This window comes from Atractosteus spatula, chromosome 23, assembly GCF_055471065.1.
Source record: "Atractosteus spatula isolate fAtrSpa1 chromosome 23, fAtrSpa1.hap1, whole genome shotgun sequence".
NCBI classification, from domain to species: domain Eukaryota; kingdom Metazoa; phylum Chordata; class Actinopteri; order Semionotiformes; family Lepisosteidae; genus Atractosteus; species Atractosteus spatula.
The window spans coordinates 12,014,320-12,033,261 of NC_142728.1; the positions used below are offsets into that span (position 1 = coordinate 12,014,320).

Here is an 18,942-nt window from a genome sequence, read left to right on the forward strand (position 1 = left end):
CTATATATAAATATACTATAGACCAAGTATTGAGAGTTAGGTTTGGAGGTGATGGGTCAGACATTTTTGGACAGGAGTTAATGGTATAGTCTTAACCATTGCAGATGTATTGAAACCAAAAGAAATTAAATACTGGACATGTACTGTATCAATCTGGGTTTACACAGGAATCCCATTTTGATGATTTCATGTCTGGATTAAAATCATATGAGCCAAATTTGGAGTTAAATGTCTTAACGGTATTTGAACAGTAATAGTTTGCATTTTGATCCAATGTGGGCATTACATTTATTATGGGAATTTGTTAGGTACAAGCTGGTTTTTGGTGAAATCTGATGAGTTTCAATAGTGCAACTATTTTTAATCCTAAAACTTCCCTACATTCACCTCAGGCTTTCATGCCTAATAAATCTTTACTTATGTAGGCTGTAGTCACAAGAATATTTCTAAAGTTATAGAAACATTCAAATACTATTGTTACTGTACCTTAGGAAGACACAACTTTTATAATAACAGAATTCTGAATAATACATTACAAAAATATGCAGCTGTCAATAAAGAAATTAGTAGATGCCAATTAATGTTTTGCAATCAGACTGTTAGACCACATAGGTCTATCACCATAGGCTTATAATTATCTTTTACATGCTACATTTTTACATTTATATGAACATTCATCAGACTGTGTTAACTGCGATGTTGATTGTTTCTAAATTGTTTTTTAGGAGAAGCACACTGGGGAAGAAAGAATGTTATAAGTTTTGTTAAGCATAAATTAACCACACATCATTTTGATTGTTTAATGAATCTGGTTTTAATAAATAACAGCAATTGTTGTGCTGAACATGGAGGATGCAATTAATATACCTGGAATAAATAAAAGATGGATCTTAATAAAAAGGAAAGATATTAGCACTATTAGTTTGTTAGAAAAAGACATACCAGTTCATGTAATATCACAATCAAAACTCCTAACTGGTCTGTTCGATTACCTATAGAATCTTCTAAACCAGCTAGCATCACATCTAAAGAACAAAAAATTAACAACAAATTCTTCAATTGTGTAAGATATTCTGTCCCTGGTAGGGTAATTGTCCAGATATGACTAAAATCTTGAATCAGTCAGCACATAAAAAACAAAAGGCAATGAATTCCAGTTTACATTTTCATTTAAAAAGTTGTAAAACACCTGTTTACTTATAAAAAAATCTATAAACATTGTTTATATTTTGAATATGAAGTTGAACTTGCTCCTCATCTTCAAAGGTTTTTTGTATTTGTAATCTCAGATTCCATTACAGAATTTAGTAGTCCCCAACAGTTGCTTGGGTTTCTATTCTACTTGAAATAACTGTTTTCTGAAATCCTACCAAAAACTGCAAACTGCAGCATATGACAAAATAGCATAATTAAGGGATATCATATATATTTTCAAAGGGTTTTGGAGTTATGTTAATTACTTCTGCCTTAATTGCTGTGATACCTTTAACTAAAATTGTGAGTTCTGGTTTAATTTTTTCATATTTAACATTTTTATTTATTATTGTGTTTTTGATAAGACTGCAATTTAAAATTTGTTGTGACAAACATTTTCAAGATGTTTTTCAAAACCATCTGTTCTAACTTGCTATTAACAAAAATAAGTTTAGAGGAAATTATTTGTAGAATGTTGTGATGTCTCTGTAAACAGATACAGATGTTGTTTCTTAGATCTACAGTTCATGGTAATTGCCTTCCAAGTGTTTTTACAGAACTGTTCCAATGTTTATCATCAATTTTTTGTAATAAAAAATAAAGGATATTTTATTTCAGCATGTGAGACTTTTTATTAGCACATGGCATTTCCATTGGAACTAAATTAAAAGGGAAACAAAAATTATTTTAAAAAATGTCATTGAATACCCATTATTATATAGGATTGAAATCTGAGAAGGTCAGTAATATCACTGAATGTTTAATTGTGTTACTAGCAGTTTTGAATGAATTACCCAGTGTGAGAAGGTCCATTCATATTATAGGAAGTTTGAAAATTCAGTCTGTCATGAAATGTAATGAGGTTGTTGGGTCCAGTCACATAACTTTTCTCAGTTGATGTGTTGAAGCCATTGTCTCTGTACATTCCACATTTACTTAGGTATTCCGTAAACTGCCGAGTACTCCCATTAAAAGTGGTCTATTAGGAAAAAGAAAGAGAGGTTTCTTAGATGTGGATTTCAAATATAAACTTAACATACATTACCATATTTAACTCAGGGTTAAATTTGGAAAGAGTATTGAAAAGGATTATTGTTATCTGGAAATACAGGGTAGTGTTTAAGAATCTGGAGTGGGAATTATCACAAATTCCAACCATGGGTGGGATGCTGCTGTAAGAACATGAAAATGGCTATAAACAAGAGGATATTATTTAGCTCGTCAAGCTTGTTTGGTTGCTAGTATCTTATTGGTCCATGTATCTCATTCAACCATTTCTGAAAGGAAGCTAAACTACTGACTCCAGAACTATGGCTGACTAGCTTGTTTCAGATTCCTTTTTGTAAAAGGGTTTGTGCCTGCTGTTCTCACTTTTTTAAATATTTGTATGCTCGAGCAAAGTTTTTCATTAAAAATGCTAAGTGCCCAGCTGTTTAAATGGGACTTCAGATGGTCATTGCCAATCAGAATGTATTCTTAATTTACTTATCTGGTTCATTAAGAGATAAAATAAAATGCAGGGTTCTATTTTATATAAAATTGGTACATTATGCTAAATGTTATTTCTGACACAAATAGTTTATAGCAAACATATTCAAATGTTAAAATCTACATTTTAAGGAGCAGGCCTGCCTATATGAAGATCAACTGAAATCTAATTTTTGGATTCATTATGTTAATTATCTGTTTAATATCCATTTATTAGATAACCTCACCAAGCCGTGCCAAGTTTGCTGTTGATTAAATCTCATAGTAGACCGTAATAATAAACTATTTTTGAATCTCTTACACTAGGTGAAATATGATAATTAATCAGTCAAGACCTTTGCCAGATACCAATCTACAGCTTACCAGAACAGAGAAGTACTGTGTATGTCTTTATACTAGTCATGCTTCTGAAATGAGGTTACTCTGAATTAAACGATGCTTCTTCAGACAAAACATTATTTGAATAGTAAAAGCAATACTGAGTACTTTAATAAATATATGTCTGACAATCAGATTGATAAAGGACGGTAATTGTCAACTTACTGGCATTTCATGTACAGTGGGTCTCTTGCCCCCGTAAATTTGATTCGTTGTCCTGTATAGCGGGTTACATGACTTCTCTCTGAAAAGGATTGTTACAGTATGGAAACTATAAATTAGTACTTTAAAACTCTTACTTTTCTTTTTATTAGCTAAGTACAAGCATTTAAATTACACTATTTAAAAATTGAAGTATCAAGAACACGCGCTCACCTGTACCCTTGGAACCAGTCGGGGTTATCAAATCTTTTCGGCAGATTTTTTTGCACTTTGTACACATCGCTCGTTTTGATGGAGACTCTGTTAGGTTCTTCCACTGTGTGTGTTGCATTTTCCATGTTTTGCTCAGTGATAACAAACGGTGGAAAGTTGTGGGAGCCTTCGTCCACCAGGAACTGTGCAGTTCCCCGATCAAGTTCTCCTTGACAAACAATCGGTTGCTAAGACACGGTAACCTGGTAACGTAGGACAGTTTATTAATATTTTTATTTACCGGTGATAATTGGTTAGTGATGCATTCAAAGCATTGCCACAAGATTGTCCACACTGTTTGAACCCGAGAGATAAAACGTGATAGAGGAGTCGTCAATAACATGTTAATTGCAAAGCAGGATTCATCACATTTCCTGAGCAAGGTAGCATAGTGCAAAACAAAAATATGAATATAGACACTTGCTGAAAATTTTAAGTACGCCAAATCCTTAGAAGGATTACCTTAATAAAGGTATTTAATCCAAAGCATTATTTGAAACCTCGAGAAACTGGCAACTATTATGACATATATCACCTTTAGTGTTAACTGTCAGTAAGTATATAAAACCGTTCAACGGATGACGTTAAGAATTATCTGATCTCTTTCGTCATACAACACAGATCTAAAAAAATACAATGATGTGATGATGTGCGTATTAACAACCTATTTTTAATAAGTACGAAGTGTCTTTTTTAACATTCTTGTATCTACGATACACAATTAACAAGGAAACATATTTATCATATTACTAAGAAGACGGGCACTAAGGCGCGTGTTAATGGGTATACTGTATATATGGTAGTTCAAGTGGGTAGCTGCGTCAGCATGCGTAGGCTGCAAAGGAACAAGTAATAGGTTTATTCCATGCTGAAAAAAAGAAGAAAGAAAACACAACATTTCGGCCGTGGAGCCTTCTTCAGGTATGAGCAACCTGAAAAAGGCCCCACGGCCGAAACGTTGTGTTTTCTTTCTTCTTTTTTTCAGCATGGAATAAACCTATTACTTGTTCCTATATATATGGCATATGATGCTCAAACGGTAATCACATTTTTGCAACTGCTGAGTTTATAGAGATGACGTATTCATAGCCACACCAGCAGAGGACAGTATAACTCTGGAAACGCTGGACTTAAAAATCACTTGATTTTAATAAAGTTTTTTGAAAATACCCTCTGACCTCTACGAGGAGGAATAAGCAGGCATGGCTGCGGGTTTACTGAGAAAAGGTGAGTTTTATTGGTGTTCATTTGCAGTAACGACAGTGTTCAAATTGTAATCGTCTTTCAAACACCAAAAATAAGACGTTTTTTCAGGTGCGTACTTAATGTGTTTAAAGGATATGATAATAGACTTTTTAGCGTCGCAGTACGACGTAGTTGTAATGTGACTTCATTGTAGGGCATGTAAGTGTAAATCCGAACCTTTCCCTTGAGCAATGTATTACTTCTTGTAACCTTGAACACTAAACCATATTCTGTTGATCAATTAAGTTTTGTACGAATATGAAATAACAAAGCGTTATTGTAAATTGTAATATATTTAACGCAAAGCACAGTAACTGGGCACACACAATATGTGTTTCATACAAACATTTAAGCTTACTTTATATAAGTATGAATTAGAATAAGAACTGAGGATTGAAACTTTTTTTGTCTTTCAGCTTTTCCCAGGCTCGGGAGTCCCGGCCTAGCGGGTGGGGTGGCGCCTGGGTCATCGGGTATCTTAGGTCGTCTATATGGTAGTGCAGCTCCGCAGATTCACCAGACTCAGCCTGACAGTTCAGGTAAGCCGATTTCTCAGCGCTTGACATTACGATTCCCTCGACACAGACTACAATATATGATCATTTTTATGGAGAAAAAACAATATATATATTTAAAACTAAAATGTTTGCATGCTGAAAAAATGAAAACTGGTGTCATTAGATAATCGCTAAAATAATAAAATGTTGTACACCCAGATTGTATCATTAATGATAAAGAGTTATTGAAACTGGCCTTACAGAAGGTGTCTGTTTTTCTCCTTTTTTGTGTTTTCTGTAGCTGGAAATGAGAAATTATTAACAGAGCCCCTGAAACACCCCGACTTCTTCCGTGTATCAGAGCTGTTCTCTCTGAAGGATCTTTTTGAGGCCAGAGTTCACTTGGGTCATAAAAGAGGCTGTAGACACAGGTAATGAAAATGCATCCTTCAGGAGGAGCCATAGCAGGATTTATATATTTGAAGTCACCTTTACTTTGACATTTACAGGGGTTCCAGATATATCTCAGTGATTCAGTTTTATATTTCTGAGAGGTTGTACTGTACCTTTTATGAAAGTCAAACAAGATTATCTTCTAGCCTTTCATGTGTTTGTTTAATGGCAATCCTTACTTTACTTGGAAAAGGCAACATGTTACTTACTCTTTTCCTTGTAAGTTTCTATTTTTCACTTAAAATGTCAAGTTTTTCTGGATCCAAGAGTTGACCCATCTAAACTACAAACTGAAACCAATCCTGTTTTTGCTGCAAAAGGGTTACAGTCTTACAGTCAACAAACTTTGCTGCTTTAAAAAATGACAAAAAATTATCAAACTAATGTTTAAAATTGTGCATCTGTACCATTACTTTCAGAATACTTGTGTAGGTTATCAGTTCTGTGAAATAATGATAAAAAAATACATTTATCATTTTACAGCATTTTTAGTTGCATTATTTTTTAAATAATATTCTTGAGAAAATCAGAAACTGAAATCTTTTTGCAGTGTAGAATGTTCTTCACCACTTTCCTGTGTTTTTTTTCCACAGGCTGATGGAACCTTATTTATTTGGCTGTCGTCTGGAGCAGGACATCATTGATCTCGACCAAACAGTGGAGCACCTACAGCAGGCACTTAATTTCACTGCGCATGTGGCATATCGTGGGGGGGTGATTCTGTTTATCAGCCGGAACCGACAGTTCAGCCACCTGATTGAGAAAACGGCAAGGGACTGTGGCGAGTATGCTCACACTCGTTACTGGCAGGGGGGGCTCCTTACTAATGCCCCAGTCCAGTATGGGAAGGGTGTGAGGCTGCCTGATGTCATTATTTTCCTCAGCACACTCAACAACGTCTTTCAGCAACATGTGGCCATCCGTGACGCAGCCAAGATGAACATCCCTACATTGGGCATTGTGGACTCCAACTGTAATCCCAGTCTGCTCACATACCCCGTCCCTGGGAATGATGATACGCCAGCAAGTATAGAGCTTTACTGCAAGCTCTTCAGAATGACGATCAACAGAGCCAAGGACAAGAGGAGGCAAATGGAACTCCTCCATGGTCTGAGTACTCAAAGTCCATGATCTATAAATTGTTTTTTAATTGCATCAATTGACATTGGCATTATCCTTTGCATCTATGTAAATTGCCCCCCCTTTCTGCATATAAGTATGTTTTTTAATAATGTGATATTCTTTATTTTTTTTGTTTGCACTGTTCCTTTAAGAATGTTTCTTTAGGAATCCAGAATACTTCACTTTTGTATTTCTGTTTATGGTTTCATAAGTGGTGTTCTGCAATCAATAAATGGTCCACAAAGCTAAATTCTCTGCCATTTATTCAAACTTGCAAAACAGCAGACTTATGAGCTGCATCTAATTTTATAAAGACTGTGAAAGGCAACAAAGTACCATCAAAAGTATTCGAACCTTTATGTACAGTACAGTATCTGTTTCTCATGGTTAGTACCCCACATGTAACTTTTCAGGTGGATGTATGACTGGATCTGATGGCTTAAAGCTTTTTGAATTTTAAAAATAGCTCTGGTTAAATTTCAAAGGAAAGGCTGTACATTAATATTGTGAAATATTTTTTGATAATTCAATTTATATTTATATAGTGCCTTTCAGAACAAGGTTGCAACAAGGCACTTAACAAAGCAAGTGACCATACATGTTGTGAATACAGAACAGAAAAGACCAGAAGACAATGGAGGAGAGGAACCAAAAACTATAGAATCTGTCTTATTTGTAAGATTAGCTATTATCTTAAATAGGTAGCGAGGGTTAATTTTATTGGTTTCAATAAGTTAAGACTAGTAGGCCAAACAAGCTCTATATAGGGCTTTCTTTTATTGTTATCCATGCTGACTTGAATACTTGTAGACCAGTAGACCTCCATTTCCGCTCTGGTTTGCGGCACTCCTGTTTAAGGGATTGTGTATGATCATTATACCATGGAGAGTGACGAGTGGCTTTGACTACCTTAGTCTTTAACGGGGCAATTTCATCAAGGGCCTGTCTGACCACTGCATTAAAATAGTTGTGTGATTTTGTCAACATTATTACTGGAGATGAAGTTAACATTGTTCATTGTGTTCATAAAATTTAATGAAGTACCCCCGTTGATATGTTGTGTTGTAATAGTCTCCTACTTGGCAGCTATCAAGGGCAGTCAAATCTCAAAAGTAATTAAAGAGTTATTGATGAGATGGACTAGTACATAATGAACATCAGCTCTATGAGTGATAATTAAGTCTAGTGTATGATTGTATACGTGTGTTGGTCCTGTTATATGCCTACAGAGTCAAGGAGAGACCAGAATATTTAGTGAAGGTGTCTGGCTGTATGTATGTATGTTAAAGTCACCTAATATAACAACTTTGTCTAAATTAATAACTAAGTCAGAGAGCAGTTCACCAGATTCAGCAAAAAACAATGCATATGGTCCTGGGGAGAATGTATGTAATGTGCCGTGTGGTAGAGAACCTGGGTAGGTACAGGAGGAGAACTAGAGGTGGGAGTAGAGACAGAATGTGATTTAAGATCACATGGCTGAGGCCTGGGTGGTGCTCTTAGTAGTCAGGCAGACAATTTGTCTGCTGTATTTTGGGATAGAATTAATGATTCCTCCTGGTTAAGGTGGAGATCATCCCGTTTATAAAAGTCAGGCCGTTCCCAAAAAATGTCCCTATTATTAATAAATGTTATTCTTTTGGATGCACACCAAGCCTCTAACCAACGATTTAGGGAGTATAGCCTACTACAGGGTACGTCCCCTCTGTATAGGATTGGTAAGGGACCAGACACAATTAAATTCCGACATTTTTTGTGCTCTTGTGCACATAGAAATGAAGTTGCTCTTTAATACCTCGGATTGTTGGTACTTTATATTGTAACGCAACGGGGGCTCATGCGGGCGCCCTTGCCGCATCAGGTCGGCCCCACACCGTCCGGGGCTCGAACCCGGGACATCCGCGTCTCTCTGCAGCGACCTAGCCCCGTGAGCTAAAGAGAGATCTCTCTACAGCCCAGTAGCTGTAGTCCTGCTATCACAGGGAAGGGCGGTGACGTCACCTGCTCTGGTACGCCGGCTCTTACACAGTACCTGTCGGCCGTAAGCGTTACACTCTCCCCCGCTTAAATCGCCATCCCCGGCGAAGGGCTATCCCACCCCGCTTCTGACACCAATGTAACGCAACGGGGGCTCAGGCGGGCGCCCTTGCCGCATCAGGTCGGCCCCACACCGTCCGGGGCTCGAACCCGGGACTTCTGCGTCTCTCTGCAGCGACCTAGCCCCGTGAGCTAAAGAGAGATCTCTCTACAGCCCAGTAGCTGTAGTCCTGCTATCACAGGGAAGGGCGGTGACGTCACCTGCTCTGGTACGCCGGCTCTTACACAGTACCTGTCGGCCGTAAGCGTTACAATATCATTAGTTCCAGCATGAACAACCAAGGTGGAGACTTAATTGCTGGAAAATGTCTAGTTTTGCCTCAATGTCAGAAACTCTGGCCCCAGGGAGGCATTTTACAGAGACATCATAAAATGTCATGACTTACTTTTGCCTAGTTCTTTGTCGAGAATGTGCAGGGAGTACTCAGAAGAACAATTTTAATTGTATAAGATAAGATCACTTTATTGGCCATATACAATTTCTTGTATTAGGAATTTGTCTTTTCGCCTACCCCAGCTTGCTCTCCATGAGACACACAGACAGGGAGAGAAGCTTGGGGTCAGAGCGCAGGGTCAGCCATTTATATGGCACCCCTGGAGCAGCTGTAGTTAAGGGCCTTGCTCAGGGGCCCAACGGAGTAGGATTCCTCTGCCGGTCGAAGGATATGAACCAGGCGCAGATCCTTAGCCACAGAGCACCATGAAATATTAAAATGAAAAATGGTTATTAAACAAATGGTAAAGACAAACGTAGCAAATAAATGTCACCAGATTTTATGTAGAATGGTTTTGAGTTGTGATAAGTGATTTTGCATTTTGTTTTATCCTTCTGTTGAACACAACATCCATTGTTTTAAGCAGTGATAAAAGTTTCCACTCGTGGTATAATTCTCTTTCAGTTTGATAGCTTTACTAAAGACGACTGTGCGAACTGGGGCAATATGTTGTTCCTTCATATATGTAGAAGGATATTTACTGAAACAATTTTAGGTAGTACCTCGCTCAGGGTTACAACAGCAGCACCATACCTCACCATTCAGGATTCAGGATCCCTGTTCACTATTCCATGTTATTATTTATAAGAAAGTGAAAGACATTTAATACAATAAAGGCGGTGCAGAATGCTTTATATAGCCCCCTTGACCTTAGTTGAAAATTGGGCGGTGCTTCGAGGAATATTTGTCCTCTCTGTCAAAATGTATTTAGTCCTGCAACGGCTTCCGTACTCTGCTACTGTATATAAAAAGTGCCCAAGAGCGCGTTGTCTTTCTCTTTCCATCGTCTGAGAAGTGGAAAGATGTTGGGGTAAGTGGTGATTTTTGTTTTTCCCCTTCTGTAGAAGTTTTTTAACATCATTTTTTAGGGTAGTTATAAATGTTTATTTTTCATTGAAGATTTTTTTAGATGTTTTGACCCAACAAGTTGTAGCCATAGGTTTTTTTTTTACGGAAGTTTAGTACTGCTGTGTCCGTCGATTTACTAATGCTGATGATAATTGAAAATCCCACGTGGCACGATTCCCACCTGAATCTCAGAATAATTTCTGCAATTAAGATATTCATTATAATCATTCGACTTTTGTATTTCCTAACAGTTTGAACCAGTTTCATTTACCCACTCATTTCCTTTAGTTAACACGCAACCTGGAAACACAAAATATAAAGGATTTTTTTTAACGGAATATTTAAATTATGTAGTTGCGAGTACGCCATTAACGCAGTTCCAAGCGGTTCTTCTCTAATCGACTCGGGTAAGCTTTTATAAACTCCATTTTGGAGCTTTTGTAGTAGCAAAGAAAGCTGGACAGAAGGCGCTGCAACCACGTGAAACAAATTTCATATAAGGTTTATTTTGTTGCGCTAAGCTAAAAATAACACCTTTAGCACAGCAGCTGACCATAGTAGTTAAAGCTCTGGGATGTGTCTTGGAATAAGTTTTACTCTCCATTATAAACATTAGCTGTGGAAATGAAAAAACTACTAGTTAGTAATTGCAACAAAGAACAACGCCTAATTTGTGGATTAAATTAATTTTCTGATATTTCACATAAGCCAAGTTATAAACTTCAGTTGTGACCGAGTGGGGAAAATACAGGACTAGTTATTAATACTGTGAATTGATTGTCGCCATGTGCTCCGATTAACAAACGCCGAGGTGGAAGTGCTGCAGTGTCCTTAGAGGCTCTGCGTCGCTGCGAGAAAGACTGTTTTCTGTGGTCAGTATTGGAGACAGCTGGGTGGTAAGAGTGATTAATACCCTGGTATGTGTCGTTCTAAAACAAATATGCTTTGGTAGTGATTCTGTCATCCGTTTCTTTTAGGTCGTGCAGGAAATTGTGTAAAAAAGTTCCCGTTGAGGCAAGAGGATTAACCCAGCTTGCTTTATGGGTAAGCTTGTACCTTTGATTTTGACCTAGGGTGTTGGGTTAATTGCATACATTACAGCTTGTATGCAACTTTTCAGAACAGATTACAGATGTACTAAACAGCAGAAGATTTAGGATTTGGGTGGGGAAGTCCCAAACATAAAACTAGTGTTGTCAGTGGTACAGGAAATTGAGTCTGAGATGTTTGGCATAATCAAGTGTTGTCTGGAATCCACTTATGAAAATCCTAAGTCAAACACTATTTTTACACTGTGCATAAGTCTAATTTTACACTGTATAAACTTGGAAAGTCTCTTGTGACTCAGAATAACACCTCCAGATGTACAGTGGCTGTGCTACAAAATGAGTGTTTTGTAAATATGGTGTAATTGCAGACCCTTTATAATATTGACACACATCTGTGCCATTGTCTTGGGTTCAGAAATTGCAGTATATCTGTCATGAGCATGTACAGTTTACTCGGTGCCTTCTCTTTGGTTTTTTTAGCATTACCAGATTGACTTAATTTTTTTTGGTTTGGGTGAGAATCTTTAATTCGCATAGATTATAATCTTGAAAAAACATAATGGGAAACTATCAAGTCTAACTCTTTGTCAAGATGGGAGGTAGTGAGAGTTGGTATTGTGAGCCCACTACCTATTAATGGGAACAATATCTGTGGAATGAATGATTGCATAATCAGCATTTAAAGGGAGGGAGGTGCCAGGTGTGAGAAAGCAACTGTTCTGATAGGCTCATTTGGAATTAGCCACTCCTTTGTATTAATTGAGAGGCTTGCAAGAACAGTTAAGAAAAAATGGGTTTCAGTCTGTATCTAGACTTTAGCTGGTTAGGAGAGGGTGAAGGACAGCTGTCCTGCAGGGAGTTCTCATTCGTAATGGATTGGGCTGGGTTACAGGGTTACTCAAGTGAGGTAGGAACACTCCAGAAAATAGTTTAGGTCTGCACTGAGGGGTATCATGGGTGGCCATTTGGTTAATTGTCTGCCAAGTTCAGTGAGAATGAGCTGCACTACAGAGAGGAAAAGGGTGGGCCAGCTGAACCATGTGTGAGGGAGGTGGTGGAACCTGAAGGAGCTGGGCTTTCTTAGTGTAGCAGTGTGTTTTCCTTTTAGAAGTGGGAGATGGGAGTCTGACATGGGTTGAGTTCTGAATAGATCCTATGTAGATGGGTTGTGTGTGATTAGAGAGATCAACAAACTGGTTGCAGCTGTGTCAGGGGTGCAAGCTTTAGAGCGGTGTACTGGGTGAAACGAGATCAGCTGAGAGTTAGTGATGGAGAAGAGGGGTGGTGTTTTGGTTTTTGAACCTAGTGAAGATCTGATGCTTGGTGAAGAGCAAGATGGGTAATTTTAGAGTTTATTGAAATAAAGACTGAGAACTCTAGGGGTTAAGCTTAGTGATTATTTTGGTGAATATTGTGAATTGTTGACCTGAAAGTAATGGCTTTTAATTCTCCAGTGCCAGCTGGTTAAGAGGCAGATTTAGGAGTTCTACTTTCCAAGAATCCAAGTTTTAATGGAGTGAATGAAAAAAACTGATTTTAGAACCATGTAAAAGAAGCAACTCAAAAGGAAGATGACTGGAAAGTCTTCCCTGAGGGGACCAGTTTGTTAGATCTAGTATCCTGTCTGGCATCCAAAGGATGAAAGACAAAACACTTAAAATGCAAAAAACCTAAGGTGACGCTGGCAGTGATTGTGTGCGTTTGTCAAAGTACACGTGTGTACTTGGTCATACAGGCATTGTTCTCATCAATGTAATTTGGTCCTCTCTATCCATCTGTAAGGCTAAAAAGGCTATTTATACTAGAAAATACAATTCTGGGTTACATTTAAATTACAATGGCTTATATGTTTAATAGAATGTTCTGTATAAAGAAAGGAGAAAAATATGGGCTAAAGTGACAAGTATGTTTAAGGTGTGGCAACCAAAGCAAAATTAACAAGTACTGTACAGAGAAATATCTGTAATAGACCAAATCTGGTCTGGAAGGCACAATTAGGTCTACCAAGGAGAATGATACTATCCTTAAGGTACAGAAAGAATGCCAGTGTTAATTGACACCATAACTGGTGAAATGTTGTCCCTCCATCAACAGGAATGTCCCATTCGAAGTGAGGTCTTAAGGGATGTGATGCAGGAAGAGCAAACCTAAAATGTATAGCTGAATTATGGCGGAATGGGTGCTTTGACAAATTAAGTTTCTTGAGTTAAGTGGGGTTAGGTTTCTGTTATTTTGGATGTGGTTGAACAATGAGACCACAAATCTCTGAACACTGACTATTGATGTTCAGTAGAGCATATCCCCCAGTAGGTTTGGGAAAATAGTGGGGTATCAACTGCAGCAAGGCGTGACTATTAAATCACCATGGCATTCCCAATTATGCATGATTTATTGGTCGTTAGTTGTTCTTGGGATATCTACACTTCTTTGTGAAAGATTTAGGAAACTGTAGCCTGTCCCCCTCAAAGCCCAGATCTCAAGTCTTGGAAGTAGCATGGAACACCATTTGACAAATTCATATGTCTGTATAAGATTTTTATATTGTCTTCAAGGACATGCATTTGAATGGGATTTGTTTTATAAAGGTGTGTTTGCATTGACCAGTTTTAGTTTACTTATGGCGCAGAGTAGACAAATGCATCATTTCTAAGTTTTGCAAGAGTGTAAGCTTTTTTTCAGTTAATTGTTCTCTGCTGAGATGGGATGGAGATGGAGAGGATTTAAAATTCTCACTTCTGTTTTGCCGAGAACTGAATGGCATGGTAGTTTAGATGTAGAAACAGAGGGACTGATTTAGCTGTGTTTTGTACTAAAAACATTCAGTTGGGACAAAGTTAAAGCTGTAATCAGACATTGCACATTCTAAAAAAAAAAATCAGATTTGAGTGCTGGTGCACTCTGGGGAAATCCAGTGACCTTGAGCTAGATTATTGCAAAGCATCTGAAATTCTGGCAGCAAACATGAGTATGACTGGAGGGTGCTATTCAGTTTTCAAGAAAAAATTTTGAAAACGGCACACTTTAAACTTCCAAGGGTGTTGCATTAAGAATAGAAAAAATGTGCTCAGCCGTGCTTAATGTTATGAGGCCCATTGTGTAACTTTTCTGATTCCTTCTTCTGTAGGGAACGTGCAGAAGAACCATACAGGGACGTGTACAACAAATGAGCAGGTACGAAATGTTTGAAATAGTGTGGTAGTGGAAACTCAAGTAAATGCAATTTGTGCATCCTGTAGTTGCCCTGTGTTTTTAAATGTTATTTTCCATGGTGGCCTGCCCCTAGAGGCGTTGCATCGCGACTGCGAGTGTCGTGTTTGTGTCAGTAGGTGGCAGAGAGAAACAGGCTATGTCTGCACTCGGTGTTCCAAATAAATGGTTACTCAGAATGATTATTGGCCTGACACTAATCCTGTAAAATGTAAGCAAGTTTTAGTTTCTTTCAACTGTACCAGTAGAAGAATTAAGATTTGTGTGGGGGGATTTCCTAAACATAAAATTAGTGCAACCCCTAAATGATTTTCTTAGTAATATCTTTACACAAGCTTAATATGGAAAGATTTAAGGGTTGTGTGACTTAGTTTGATGTTGGTGATTCTAAAGTGACTCAACAGCCTTCTTGCATAATCAGACTTGGAATAACCCTTGTCTGTACATAATGCATCACAGAAAGAAGACATGATCCAGTGAAAAAGCATTGTTGATGTGACTTTTGCAGAATAAGGTAAGTACTCCCTTTTAGAAAGCAATGTGGTCTTTTACCAACTTGTAAACCACTGCCATGCTATCCCCATAAATATCCCAAGTTAAATTTCCCTTTAAGTGTTTTTTTCAAGGCTCTTGCTTGAAGTATTTGAAGACTTATAAAAGCCCAGTTAAGAAAAATCATTTTTTATATTTAGGTTGAAGTGGTTTGAGATGAAAGGTGCTGTACAAATGTAAGCGGCTAATTATGCAGCCAGTGCCTGAGATCAAAATAGAATTAAATTTGCCCCCATGAGACGTAATCATGGTTTGAGTGCCATGTTTATGCCATAAGAGGGCAAACAGGAACTGGCCATAAATGGCCTTGGGCTTCTGCAGAGTGAGCTCCAAGGACGGTACGTAGCCAGATAAATCCCAGAGCATTGTCTGTCTGAGGTTTTTTCTTTCTTAGCATCGTAAAAGGGAGATAATGTGCTCTATCCACACCTATGCACTGTAGATAGAGAAATTACTTTCCGTGTTTGAATTGGAAGGGGTTTACAAGGCAGCCAGACTGAAGAAACCCAAAGAATAAGTTGGTCTGGATACCAACGTTCCTTTCTTATTAATAGTGCAGTAATGTTTAATGACTACATTCTGGGGTGTTGATTTGATTTAATGTCTCACCCAGAAAAGTTTTACAGCTCCAGTTGCCAAACAAAGGCATTGATTTTGAAATTCTGAGAGGGGAAAGTGTGCCACTTGCTGGTAGATGGTCAACAGAGGTCTCCCATCTTGGTACAGACCAGACCCAGGCTTGCTCAGCTGTGGAAATCTAATCGGGCTATAAAATGGTAGCAGTGTTGTATCCCAGAATCCCACACTACAATCTGAATATTGGGCAGAGAGGTAGGAGTTGCTCCTAATGGGACTGATTAATGAGATGGGGTACCCCACTGACTTTATGTAGCCAGTTTTCATACCAGCATGTTTGGAATTGGGCAGGAACTGCATTGCTCAGTGGCAGTCTGTGTGAACACCAAAAAACATTAAAATGCCACATAGAATAGAGCCCATAAACCCAAGAGGCAGTAGTACTCCTTCAGTCTGCTTGGTACAAACTGTAAGAACCTGACCAGTTATGCATGCTGTTAGTGAATCTGAAAATTCATTATACTTGATACAGGGTTTGCAGTTGGTGCTGCTGGAATACAAATTCCAGCTTTTTATCTAGGACCTCATACCAGTGCTAGACTACTGACCGTTTTCTTTGCAGTTCCAGGTTTCAAATTTAAGAGATTTTGATGGAATGTTGTCATGGAATTATTCATTGTTAAAGTAACCCATTAAAGCTTGGTGACTGGGTTTATATTCTTGTTGAGCTGTTTTGTTATGGATAAAACATCCAAGTTAAAGTGTTGGAAATGTTTGATTTCCATTAGGTAGTTTTAAAATTCTCTCTTCTGTTCTAAAAACATGTAGGTGCTTAAATTCCCCTTGTAGTCTCCATTAATTGATTTGCCTTCCCTTGGAGTGACCCAAATCCTGACGTTGCTAGACTCACTGTTTTTGTCATTTCTTTGCTGAACATTTACAGGTAAATAAGTGGTCATAAAGATACAAATCAGGCAGAAGATCTAGATGCTACTCGGTGTTTGGAAAGAGTGAGTACACCCTTTGTGGATTTTACTGGGCCTGGGTTTCACCATAACATCCCAAGCGTCTGTTCTTGATTGCTCTGGGTTCCAGCCCCTAGAGGCGTTGCATCACGACTGCATGTGTCGTGTGTGTGTCATTAGGTGGCGGAGAGAAATGGGCTGTATCTGCTCTCGGTGTCCCAGACAAGTGGGTGCTCAGAATGATTGATGGCCTGACAAATAGCAGTACTGCACAATTGACAACATTTCTTTACACACTTCCAAGAGTGTGCTCCCTTTTTCTGTAAAGTAAATGACTGCTAAAGTTCCTTATGACAGGTGATTCATTTTTTTTAGAGGTTATCTAGCATGCAGGTGAAACAACGTGCAGATTATTCTACTTTAGCATGTTAAATTTACAGGCTTGAAGTTACTGATTTGTAGTCCAACTAAACAAATTGTACTAATTATGCATAGGTCTGTATTAGGATTAATTGCATTGATTTTTTTTTAATTACCGTCATGTAGTTTCAGTTAAGTTTGTCATATGCACAGGTGCAATGAAATGCTTGTTTGCATTTATGCTCCAATACAAAGACGGTAAATGTACCATGCTGAAGCAAGTTCTGACCCACTTCAGTGGGTATCTTATGGAATTCCACTCCTAGAACAAGACATTCATATATCCTGCTGTCTGAAATCTATACACGGTGCCACACAGTGAATCTAATGTGATTTTTTTATATCAACATGCTCCTTGTGAGTATAGAAAACAAATGAGGAAAATGCCCATTTAAAGATCATAGCCTTTCACTCTTCCCTTCACAGACTGCAAACGTTTCATGTTAAGGCTGTATTAGAAAGGGTCAGATGTCCAATTTACAGTACTAGCAGGAAATCAGCTCAACTGCTATTGGCACAGATCCTTTCATGAGGTAGAATGGCAGCTGGAAAATGAATTCTAATTATTCAGTTTCACCATGGGCTATTTTGGGCATAAAGCTCAACTTCATCTGAGTGAATCATTGTTTTTTTTTACCTTGTACATTGTCTTTAAAGAATAGGCACTGGTGATAAGACAGATGTATAGCATTGATGCTTTTCTTGAAGGAGTGCTGCCAGTTGTTGTTCAGTCCTGGCTTAATGACCAGTGATTTTAGGAACTGTGCCAATGAGGGCTTTGTATTACAACAGCTGTCAGCTGGTCTCCGAGCTCAGGGCGGTCCTCTTCACAAACACTGCCCTTCAGAGAGAAAAAAACATTGTGAACCAATAGCTGTGCAGTTAACTGTCAAGCCTGTACTTCCAAGACAAGCTTGGTTCAATTAATGAAAATCGGATGCTAAAAAGAAAATGCAGGTGCTTTTTTTTTTTACTAAATTTTCAAAGGGTTGTTATTCCAGTGTATTTTTGCAAATAGATATATATATTCTAATTAAGAAAGAAATCGGTTTGTTGCACTGGATTAAAATACTGTCGATTTGTCACTTTGTAATTTTTGAAAATTGACTTACGTAATGGTGGTGGTAGTGTGTGTATGTCAAATGATGGAATAGGTGATGTGACTGCTTTGTTTTCACCATCTTCATTCAGATTGTTCTGTTTTTGTAGGTTTGGACTGGCTGCAACCTTGTTTCCTGAGAAACCTCACATCTTGACTGGACAGCCTTTGACTACAATAATTGCAGAACATCATGTTACACACAGCCTTGCTTGTATAAGTAGCAGATGCAGATATAATCCTGATGTTTTGAACCATATGGTGAAGGCTTGAACTGGCTCCCTAGTAAAGAAGTTAACGTGCTGACCTATTTGCCCAGTGTAGCAAGACTTGTTTGATCATTGAGGGATCTGGCTAAATTGCTGTACCCATTCCCTAGAGAAAAGTTGAGAACAGCTAAGCCAAAAGCAGTGGGTGAAGAGGTTGTTCTGATAATACCCACTGTATTAAAGCCAGGATTGTCAAGCATGTTTCTCTGCAAATTTCTGTCATTTACTATTTTTAAAGATGTACTATAAATTACATCAGACATCTGAAAAGTCAAAATAAAGACCTCATCAATTTATGTAAGCCTCTGTTAAAGGAGTTTTTGTATTGATCTGTATGTATTCATTGATAGACACTAGGTACTATGATGCTGGTTTTCACCCTTCGCCCAGCCGTGGAAAAATAAAATTTCTGTAAAGTATTTCAATTTAAGACTACTTTCATGACCATGAAACGGCAGGTATAAAATACATTTAAGTTATTTTGTAAGACTTAAGCTTATACATGCAAGGTATGCAAATGTTGGTGATGAATCTACCTTAATTTAATGACAGCAAAGGTTAGCGCTATCACCTC

At 38.0% G+C, this 18,942-nt stretch overlaps 2 protein-coding genes, 1 long non-coding RNA gene and 3 other non-coding genes across 6 annotated transcripts; 5 read left to right on the forward strand and 1 right to left on the reverse strand.

Annotated features, from left to right (window-relative positions):
• Nucleotides 1-1,984: 1,984 nt before the first annotated feature.
• On the reverse strand, nucleotides 1,985-3,560 carry pierce1 (piercer of microtubule wall 1). The gene is made up of 3 exons (XM_088904631.1): nucleotides 3,436-3,560; nucleotides 3,226-3,304; nucleotides 1,985-2,173 (listed from the first exon to the last, which is right to left on the reverse strand). Exons 1-3 carry the CDS (start codon nucleotides 3,558-3,560, stop codon nucleotides 1,985-1,987), a joined length of 393 nt encoding a protein of 130 aa, XP_088760757.1.
• A 1,069-nt stretch (nucleotides 3,561-4,629) lies between these two features.
• mrps2 (mitochondrial ribosomal protein S2) lies at nucleotides 4,630-7,041 on the forward strand. The gene is made up of 4 exons (XM_088940548.1): nucleotides 4,630-4,701; nucleotides 5,136-5,258; nucleotides 5,518-5,647; nucleotides 6,263-7,041. Exons 1-4 carry the CDS (start codon nucleotides 4,677-4,679, stop codon nucleotides 6,798-6,800), a joined length of 816 nt encoding a protein of 271 aa, XP_088796674.1. The 5' UTR covers nucleotides 4,630-4,676; the 3' UTR covers nucleotides 6,801-7,041.
• Nucleotides 7,042-10,127: 3,086 nt separating this feature from the next.
• LOC148816155 (uncharacterized) lies at nucleotides 10,128-18,793 on the forward strand. The gene is made up of 6 exons (XR_016094745.1): nucleotides 10,128-10,193; nucleotides 11,209-11,275; nucleotides 14,405-14,451; nucleotides 14,947-15,001; nucleotides 16,559-16,625; nucleotides 18,210-18,793. It is a non-coding gene; the product is annotated as an uncharacterized LOC148816155 (long non-coding RNA).
• Nucleotides 14,553-14,685, forward strand: LOC148816156 (small nucleolar RNA SNORA17). Its single transcript, XR_016086015.1, has one exon. It is a non-coding gene; the product is annotated as a small nucleolar RNA SNORA17 (small nucleolar RNA).
• On the forward strand, nucleotides 15,265-15,394 carry LOC148816157 (small nucleolar RNA SNORA17). Its single transcript, XR_016086017.1, has one exon. It is a non-coding gene; the product is annotated as a small nucleolar RNA SNORA17 (small nucleolar RNA).
• On the forward strand, nucleotides 16,707-16,839 carry LOC148816158 (small nucleolar RNA SNORA17). The gene has a single exon (XR_016086016.1). It is a non-coding gene; the product is annotated as a small nucleolar RNA SNORA17 (small nucleolar RNA).
• Nucleotides 18,794-18,942: the final 149 nt, after the last annotated feature.

Bases quoted from the DNA above. Each gene is read 5' to 3' on its own strand.
- mrps2 (XM_088940548.1), top strand. From the start codon at position 4,677: ATGGCTGCGGGTTTACTGAGAAAAG. The intron at 4,702-5,135 runs GTGAGTTTTATT...TTTGTCTTTCAG, and splicing joins TGCGGGTTTACTGAGAAAAG to CTTTTCCCAGGCTCGGGAGT. The intron at 5,648-6,262 runs GTAATGAAAATG...TTTTTTCCACAG, and splicing joins AAAAGAGGCTGTAGACACAG to GCTGATGGAACCTTATTTAT.
- pierce1 (XM_088904631.1), bottom strand. From the start codon at position 3,560: ATGGAAAATGCAACACACACAGTGGAAGAACCTAACAGAGTCTCCATC. The intron at 3,305-3,435 runs GTGAGCGCGTGT...AATCCTTTTCAG, and splicing joins GACTGGTTCCAAGGGTACAG to AGAGAAGTCATGTAACCCGC. The intron at 2,174-3,225 runs GTAAGTTGACAA...TTTTCCTAATAG, and splicing joins CCACTGTACATGAAATGCCA to ACCACTTTTAATGGGAGTAC.